The 10,000-nt window shown below is 33.1% G+C and overlaps 1 protein-coding gene across 1 annotated transcript in view; it reads right to left on the minus strand.

The window, feature by feature from the left end:
• LOC125045497 (lysosomal acid glucosylceramidase-like) overlaps positions 1-8,375 on the minus strand; it is a 10,441-nt gene extending 2,066 nt beyond the window's left edge. Inside the window, exons 1-9 of the mRNA XM_047642787.1 lie at positions 8,054-8,375; positions 5,839-6,030; positions 4,909-5,044; positions 4,378-4,540; positions 3,369-3,529; positions 1,680-1,803; positions 1,032-1,145; positions 735-879; positions 197-276 (exon numbers count right to left, since the gene is read on the minus strand). Coding sequence (XP_047498743.1) covers positions 197-276; positions 735-879; positions 1,032-1,145; positions 1,680-1,803; positions 3,369-3,529; positions 4,378-4,540; positions 4,909-5,044; positions 5,839-6,030; positions 8,054-8,123 — 1,185 coding nt within the window. The 5' untranslated portion in view covers positions 8,124-8,375. The remainder of the gene's footprint in view (positions 1-196; positions 277-734; positions 880-1,031; positions 1,146-1,679; positions 1,804-3,368; positions 3,530-4,377; positions 4,541-4,908; positions 5,045-5,838; positions 6,031-8,053) is intronic.
• Positions 8,376-10,000: the final 1,625 nt, after the last annotated feature.

The following is a 10,000-nucleotide window of genomic DNA, read 5'->3' on the forward strand; positions in this document are numbered from 1 at the left end:
ATGACAGACTTGACAAGTCAGGTAAATACATGACCCATTAAATTTTCTCTATTAACTTGCTATCTAAAATGGTAGGGGTGTCTTAATCCTACTCACCTGTAAAAATTCATGAAAAAAACAACAAAAAACAACAACAAAAAAACATACACCTCAATACTTTTTCAACCAGACTCTAAATTGATTATCATGAACATACCTCAATGATGTCAGATGCATAGTCCTCTGCCCGCACCCACGACCCTAAGACAACTTTAAGTGGTTGCCATGGCCACTGACCTGCAAAGTTAAGAGCTTTTATGGCTAATTTTTCAAGTGAGGGACTTAAATGGTGCTCCTTCTTAAGTAGATTTTTATCATGAAATTATCTTCTCTCCAAACTATTTCCATATTTGAATTATTTGCATATCTGTTGCACTATATATTCTACTTAGTGATTTCAACTCAGTGAATTAGTTAAATAGTGCTTCCACTTCTTTCAAAACTGCTCTATGACAATTTTATTTGAGTACAAAGTGGTGAGTTTTTATCTGATAATGATACTGATTTACTTATTAATCTGGTGATATCACAAACAAACCAGATTTCAAACTATTTACTCAAAAAAAAAAAAAATAATGTGTGTCTATATATAAGGTCACTCATCAACACTATACACCTATTTCACAAAAAATTAAGTTAAAATTTAAAACAATAATCAGCAAAGAAAAACTTGTCCACAGATTTCAACCAATTACCTGTACAAGCCTCAGTATAGAGCAAAAACAAGTCAGGGAATCGTTCATGTGTGAGATCAAGGGCCAAGGCAGGAGTTACAAAATCCAGGTACCAATGAATGCCAACACCAGATACATAGGACTGTGCCTCTTTATCAGCCATTACCTGAAACAATACACTTTCTTCCTAATTCTATATTACATTCTTTTATATGTAACATACAAAAATCAATATTCAACAATATCATCTTCCTGTGAAGCAAAGCTCACAATATAACCAAATTAGTAAAATTCAATAAAAAGGACATCATCACTCACATCTTCTACCCACTTGGGCAAGAGCAGTCGGTTGTCATCCATTATCATGATCTTGACAGAGGATAAACTGTGGTTCTTCAGGGTAGGGCCAAGATGTTTTCCTATCCATTCTGCCTGTTACACAAAAGATATAAAATTATAAAACTTCATTCATTACTCAAGTTATGATTTATTCTCAATGTCAGTTCCAAAATGCAGGAGCTTCATCTTTTAATTGGATTATTCTTCTTATATTGCTTCATATAAAATATAAGCTGTGTATGATTTATATGCAAACTTTATCATACATTAGCAAACTAAATTCAGATGCAAATACCTCTTAGAAACTCTTTTGAATTACTGTATATTGACAGATAATAAAAGGAAAAAATGTATTTGATTCCTTTACCCCCACAACTAACAAAAGAATAAACCAATATTCACATATTATTTAGTAGAAAAAAAGTATGAACAAGAATGAATATCTTCACAGTGCAAGAGATGTATGTGATTGGTTTTGAATATATCTTTATCACAAATACATATATTTCTGACAAAGATCCATTTCTTGCACTGTGAAGATATTCATTCTCATACATACCTTTTCTACATTTGAATGATTACTGTTCATAACATATAATACAAGGCATTAGTCCTACATATATGCACCTGCTCCTGTGGGGTCCAACCAATAGCATTGAACTGGAAATCCTTGACAAGGCCATCAGTTGGTTCATTCTGAGTAGTCAAACCCCAAAAACTGATGTTGTGTTTTGCATAACTTTCCAGAAATCTGCAAATATTTAGAACAAGTAAGTGACATTGCATAACATCATATTTTTGGGACATGTAGCAATAGAGGTAATGTTGGTGTTTGGAAGCCATTTTCCTAGAGGATCAATAATCAGTCAATTTATAAATTTAAAATAAGTTTAAATAACTGACAGTACTTCCAAGTGAAACTGCTATGCAGGCACACCTTCTATGACTGAGTGTTGTCAATGAACCTGTGGTTCTCAGCATACTTCTGAATTCCCATCTCTTTCATAAGGTACTATTCCACTACCCTGCATCATCAAGCCATATTTATGATATTAAGCAGAGAATTAAATCTATAATAACAAAAACAGATAACAAAATATTGTATAAAGAAATATGCTAGAGTATTAACTTATGTTGACATTAACTAAATCTATCTAATCTATTAATACAAAAACAATCAAGTTATACAGATCCTCCATAGTACAAGATCAAGATAAATACTAGTCAGACAGAAATGGCCACAAATGGTCTTCATCTAGGAGGCTTTCCCTATATATGCTATACATGCAGAAAGCCTTAAATTCATGCAGAAATAAAACAAAATGACAGAAAAGGTACAAGTGTGTGCCTTTAGTCAGGCACTTCACTAACATTAAGAAAGAAGACATGTCTATAGGGTTTGTAAGTTGAAAGTGACTGAGATGAGTAATAGATCAACTTGCTTCAACACAGATTGTAGCAGCCAGGTTTTTTTAAATCTTAACCTATGGTGGATGCTGCGGTAAAACATTTGGATATTCTCAGCCCTTTCCTTGCAAGCCAGAGTGGAAAATGCAACATAGAGAAGAGCATATTTTTCACATACTCAAATTTTAAAACATGCTATGCCTTATAAAATTATCTAACAATGGTAAACAAAATAAAAAAAAATTGGCAGGAGTTACTAGGGACCATGAGCGACCATAGGAGTTTTAAATTCCCAAATAAGTATTACATTTTTACTCACTGTAGTCAACACATGCAGAACCAAACTACTAGTTCAAACCTATCTAACATGTTTACTCTTTTCCCTGATTTTCAGAAAGATTTTAATTTTTCATTTCTCATCATGAACACCAAACCATACTATACAGTGACGACAGTTTCAGCGTTATGAAGCACCCGTGGAATATAATGTGATGCCAACATTGGCGTCATAATTTTCATTTAGTTGCTGCTGAGTGATCCCTATATTCTGTTCTGGCTCAATTATTTAGATTCAGTATATTGCCCTAAAAATTCTATAGCTCCACACCACTTTTTTCCAACAATCACGTAAATCAGCTCTGTGTGTGTGTGTGTGTGTGTGTGTGTGTGTGTGTGTGTGTGTGTGTGTGTGTGTGTGTGTGTGTGTGTGTGTGTGTGTGTGTGTGTGTGTGTGTGTGTGTGTGTGAGAAAGAGAGGAAGAAAATTTATTAGATACGAGACTCTCAGGACGACACATTCACCACTCGCAGGGGTATGCTCCATTCATTTACACAAACTGGTTAATAAAGGCAAGGTGTATAATAATAATAATGAGTTGCATAATCAGAAATTTCAGCCAATAAATCTTACTTGACATGGTAATTAGCCCATGTTGTATATGCACTGGTATTGAGCTTCCCTTTACCCCAAATCTTGCCATTGTTCTTCATCCAAGCCGGAGCTCCCCAGGCAGAGCCAAACAGTTTGATTGGCTTTTTTGAGATCTTTGCTGCCCTTTGAATTAGTGGTATCTGTAAGAGGGAAGAGAAATCCATTTGTGCTTTCTGTTTGGATGCAGGGAAATAAATGCTATAATGAAGTGCTAGACCAAAATTTTAACATTCAAACTTAGCAAGCCTGTCACTGTATTTCATTATAGAATCTCAAAAAGCATTAACTTGTACTTGCTTTTCTCTATCATTATCTCTTTTCTTCTTTCTTTCTTTTTTAAGACAAGACAACAAATTTGTGATCTTTTATAATATATATATATATATATATATATATATATATATATATATATATATGATCTGACTTTTTGATAGCCAATACCAACTTCATGGATATGAAATTGGAAGCTGTTACTAGTGTTGAAAGAAGTGATTTTTCTTATATACCACAGTCATCAGCATCAAAATAGCCTTATTCTTTCTTGAGTTTTATATATAAACTAACCCTTTGTGTGTGGATACGTGTACTGTCTACTGCAAGTTTTATTGCAAAGATGGTTCCACAAGTACTACATGAACTCACCCAATTTCCTTATTCCTTGATTTTTTTTTTAATGCTATTAATATTGATACTGTTACCATTATTACTGACATCATAATTATTATTGTATCAAAATCCTAAAGCAATATATATATATATATATATATATATATATATATATATATATATATATATATATATATATATATATATATATATTAAACAAAAAATCAAGGAAAAGGGTAAACAGGAGCAATGGGTAAGAATACTAATTTACTTCTTAGTGACAAAGTACATACTGACCCTTGGACTAATGAGTAAAACAAAGACAGACAAGCATATATACAAGCTTTTAAGCAATTACATTACAATTATAAATCTAACAAACCTTATACTTCAGGTCCTCTGGAGCTAATGCAAACTTTGCCAAAGTGGGGTCTGTTTCCCCAGGTTTTAGGTCATCATAAGTATATGGACGAGTGCTGAAATCTGTTCCACCGATTGGAACCCGTCCCATTGAGTACTCGAGGCCAGTATTAGAGTAATATGCTCTGAAACCCAAATTGATATAGTTAATAAAGGGTGTATCAATTTTGAAAAACAACAGTTTAAGATCAGTCTGTCCTTGACTGATTACCTAGAAAAAATTCAAACTTTGTGTGGATATTAGGCATTGGCTTAGGTAAGCAAAAATGTTATATAAATGCAATTGAAAGGTTACTCATTTGTTTATACTAAAAAAAAATAGTCAAGGATTATGAAAAAAGGTATGACAAAATTTCAATTAATTCTGATCTTGAATCAGCAATAAGTGGATAAACAGTTATGATCAAGATAAAGATAATAAGACTAGTTAAACAATACCCAAGAAAAAAAAAAAAAAGCCAACACAAAAAAAAAAAAAAAAATGCATATCCACCTGAGGACCTCATCTTGCAAGGTGTCTGGGAGAGAAAGGATGTTGAGACCAGCAGCATCAGTGAACGCACCTCCAAAGCCAATGATTTCTTGGTAAAACACATTACTGTTTATTTCAAGTTCAAGAACAGGACCAGCTGAAATGACCGGCAGTTTTTTGTATTACTTTAGTAAGTCTAAGGGAAATGGGAGTGTTTAAAGTTTTTTATAGAACAAAGTAATTTTCACAACTGGATTTTTATGCTAGTGTCCAAGATCAGTTTGGAAAGACTCTCTGACCTGAATTATATTAAATGTACTTGTTTAGAATGAAATAAGTGAACTCTGCTGTTTATCTTTAGTGCCATCATCAACACTGAATTATGACCAGTAGTGCTACAGATAATCTCTGGTCCCCAATAATACTTGAAAAAGGAAAAACTCATAAATACAAGTCACTACAATATAACATCATAATAATAATAATAATAATAATAATAATAATAATAATAATAATAATAATAATAATACAAATTATTATCATTATTATTATATTATCATCATCATTATTATTATTATTATTATCATTTTATTATTATTATTATTATTATTATTATTATTATTATTATTATTATTATTATTATTATTATTATTATTATTATTATCATTAATATTATTATCATTACTAATAATAATAACAATAATAATAATTATAATAATAATAATAATAATAATAATAATAATAATAATAATAATAATAATAATAATAATAATAGTAATAATAATAATAATCATAACAATAACCATCAGAATGAAAGGATGCTAACAATAACAATGATAATAAAAAAAACATAGTATAATATTCCCTTGCCACAGGAAGGACAAGTAAAGACAAGTTTAATCAATTTAAGTAAAAAACAACCTCAGCCTTCATATTCTTCACAAAACTTACATGAAATTATCTCATTGCTGAAGTCAGAAAATGCTTTGTATTCCATCCTCCATCTTGCACCTGACTTGCTTGATGTGACTATAAGCGCTTCCCCTGGTCTTTCTGGCTTGATTGGGGCTAGTTCATCGCAGTGCGAAGAGTTGCAAACACACACAACACTTCCGTGGCCAAAGTTACGGCTCTTGCATTCTCCTGTGGTGAAATTCGAGTTTTTAAAAAAAAGTTGTTTGAGGTTTTACTTTCTGCTTGTATGCAGAGTGAGTAGGTGTTACGTGTTTTGAACATGTTTTAAGGGATTAATATGTTCGACTAAGTAATGTTTTTTGCTAACTTTTTGTAGAAACACTTTTAAAATACTCTGGCTATAAGTGGCATGTCTAAATTCTATGGTAACTAATCCATAAAATCACTTTGTCTTACTTTTTTTTTTTTTTTTTATTATTTCTATCTAAAACAAACAATTTGTTTCATACCTTAAAGGAATATTTAAGAAGTGATGGAACTTTTTCCACTTATATATAAATATTGAGGCCAAACAACAAATAATTTCACATAGGAAAGACCTACAACTTATAGTAATGAAAAAAATAATCGTGATCATGTAAATTAGCCTTATCTGTACCTTCAAATTACATATATATATATATATATATATATATATATATATATATATATATGCATATATGCATATATACATTTATAAATCTATAAATATACAATTATACATTTAAAAATATACATTTATAATTTTTTAAAAATATATATACATATACATATATGCATATACACATAGACATAGACATTTACATATATATATATATATATATATATATATATATATATATATATATATATATATGTGTGTGTGTGTGTGTGTGTGTGTGTGTGTATATGTATACATATGTATATATATATTATATGTGTGTGTATGATATATATATGTTTATTTATACAAATTTTGTATAGTTTTGCATAAAAAGATATGCTGACAATACACTTAGCAAATGTCATATATGCAGGATGCATATGCTTAAAAATCAACTCCTCTTCCAATTAGAGAAAGACCATTTTATTTTTATAAAACCATTACTATCTTCTATGCACTATCATATTACTATTCATTAATTTCTTAGTTTTGTCTGACCATTACAAATAACCTACGAATATTTATTATATATCTTAACCATCCCATTTAATCAAAAGCTGAATGATTCCTGCTAAAGACAAATCAAACACTTCCCAATTTATTTCATACACTGTTCAAATTTGTTGACTTCCCCTGAATGCTCTAGCAAACCAGGCTGCAGTGTAATAATCTTGATTCAAGTGGCTTTATCATCAATGTAAACTAACTTGATATTGAACTTGCAAATCTAATTTTTACCTTCAATATGAAATTAATATTCCAAAACAAATCATCAGGTTTGACCAATTAGGCATGGGTTATAAGTTAGATATAAGTTCTAATAATACAGAGTAGGTATTTTAAGTTGTTTGCAAATGTTTACCAAGCTTTTGAATCATTATGACCCAGATTAGCATAAATTAACTTTCATCACTGAAATTACCACATTGAACTTCATTCTTCTTCAACTTTTGCTGGAGGAAAAGTTATGAAGTCGTCATACTCTTGGGAAGAGCTTTAGGGTCTACAATCTACAGCATTAAATTACTCTATAAGCTGATTTTTTTTTTTTTTATGGAAATTATACTCTACAGGACATCAAGAAATGTTCTTGCCCCCGTGCTTCATGCTGTGGCAAAGGACCAACAAATTGGCATTAGGGCAAGATAGAAATTGATGACAGTGAATAGCCAGGGATGAATATGAATATGAATATGATGATGATGATGATGATGATGATGATGATGATGATGATGATGATGATGATGATGATGATGATGATGATGATGATGATGATGATGATGATGATGATGATGATGGTGATGGTGATGGTGATGGTGATGGTGATGGTGATGGTGTTGGTGATGAATATGATGGTGATGATGAATATGAATATGAATATGATGATGATGATGATGATGATGATGATGATGATGATGATGATGATGATGATGATGATTAATCCTGGAATGTCCACAAGCTCTACTCGGCTTGAATATACCAGGGGGAAGTTTGTTAGCCTGTGACATGTCCTCAGCGCATTACATTATATTTTGTTCTATCCTTGTACATTCCTGCACCCTTCCTTACCAGCAGCCTGAGCTCGCCCCGCAACCACTGCCACAATCACCGCAAGAACAGCATTCCAGAGATGTGCCATATCTAAGAGATCGGTGGTTCCTCCCGCTGCCTCCGCCGCTATCTACTGTTTTTATCTGAGAGTTGGACGTAACGATGCCGGTGGAGATCTGTATCTTGAGTGGAATAATGCGCGATGTCAAGGCATGCTACTCTGCGATAGGGTTTTTTGCAATTGACAAGGCGCAGGAGGCATGATAAGGGCTCCTCTGTCCCAGCTTCCCGGAAGGCGAAGGCGTGACTCGCTATTTGGGAGCACGTGTGGACGGACTCTGGCGCCAGCTGTGTGTGCGTGTGTGTGCGTGTGTTTGTGTTTGTGGTTGTGTTTGTGGTTGTGGTTGTGGTTGTGGTTGTGGTTGTGTTTATGTTTGTGTGTGTGTGTGTTTGTGTTTGTGGTTGTGGTTGTGGTTGTGTTTGTGTGTGTGTTTGTGTGTGTGTTTGTGTGTGTGTGTGTGTGTCTGCATGTGCATGTTTCTGCGTGTGCCTGCATGTGTATGTATGTGGGGGGGGGGGGGGGTAAGTTTGCCTGCCTGTGTGTATGTCTGTCTGTAGGACTGTCTGATCTTCGTTGAGGAGAGTGTCGCCAAAATATTGTGAAAGCCAATTTGGAAAATTAATTGGTTAAACATTTGTAATATGACTGACTTGATTATATCCATAACCTGCACATCTCCATGAATTGTGAGGTTCTGTTTGTATGTCATTTATTAATTTAACCACTTACACAATTAGTCAGATGGAGACATGGCAAATAAAATCTGTACTTATTAAAATACCGGCAGAAACCCTTTCAAATGTTTAAAGATTTTTAAAAAGTTATATTCCAAGTAGGAACGGTCTAGACACAGGCATACGTGATTTTTAAAAAAGCTTTTCATTGGCTCTTGATATAACAAGATTATTCGATATAAGTATTATACAAATACGATATGTTAGATATATGTTTAAATCAATGCGGTGCTTAGGTTTTTAATTTCGCGGCAAATTTCGTCGGACAGACATTTGGACAAGAGATGTATAGATATTGCAGTTTTTAAAGTATAAACGAGACTATTTTCAACACCCAGAATTATGCCATGCATTCACAACCTTCCCGATATTCATAAACATAATCATTAATGAAAGAGTATCTATAAATCTGTTCTTTTCAATATAAAAATATGATTCTCGACAACGTTTCCGTAACCTTCAAAATCAGTAAGCCTTCCCAGCTCACCATACCTTTGAAGTAGGGCATTTATATAACAAACTGCATCTTACACTATACAGTTTACTTAAACGAAACAAAATATAACAAAATGAACCGATGATTGCAAGATAAATGTTATATTTGATATTAAACAAAAATATTCAGTAGCTACCTCAGGCAACTACTTCCTCTCATGTCAAACAAAATTGCGTTAAATAGAGCTTTAATATGTGCTCTTCATATGCAAAATATTTTTTCTAATAGTAGAATAAACCCATAATTGTAAAATTTATCGTAATTGTGCAATTTGCCGATCAATAAATGCTTTGACTATCATTAAATGGCGACGCTTGGCAGACCCTCCCCTCCTATATGTCAAACACGATGACGTCATGTTCAGTGTGGTTCCGATCGTTGCGAAGGGAACATGTCGGCCGTGGTGGTCTTCGCGGTTTTCCTCTTGATCTTCACCATCCTCAAATTCCTCAATGTCACCAGCCCTCCAAGACCACCAAAGCTCATGTGCAGTGACTCCAAATTCCTCGAACTCATCCTGAAATATTGTCCCCAGCTGAACGAGACGTGAGTAAAGATCGCGAAGGAAAAATTGCAAAGGGACGTTTTCCCCACTGGGCGGGGCTGCTCCGTGTCTCTCATCTTCTCTGGGACTTTTCACCTTACTAGTGCTGGATTTTTTTGGTCGCTAGGGG

This window comes from Penaeus chinensis, chromosome 37 (assembly GCF_019202785.1).
Source record: "Penaeus chinensis breed Huanghai No. 1 chromosome 37, ASM1920278v2, whole genome shotgun sequence".
Lineage (NCBI taxonomy): Eukaryota > Metazoa > Arthropoda > Malacostraca > Decapoda > Penaeidae > Penaeus > Penaeus chinensis.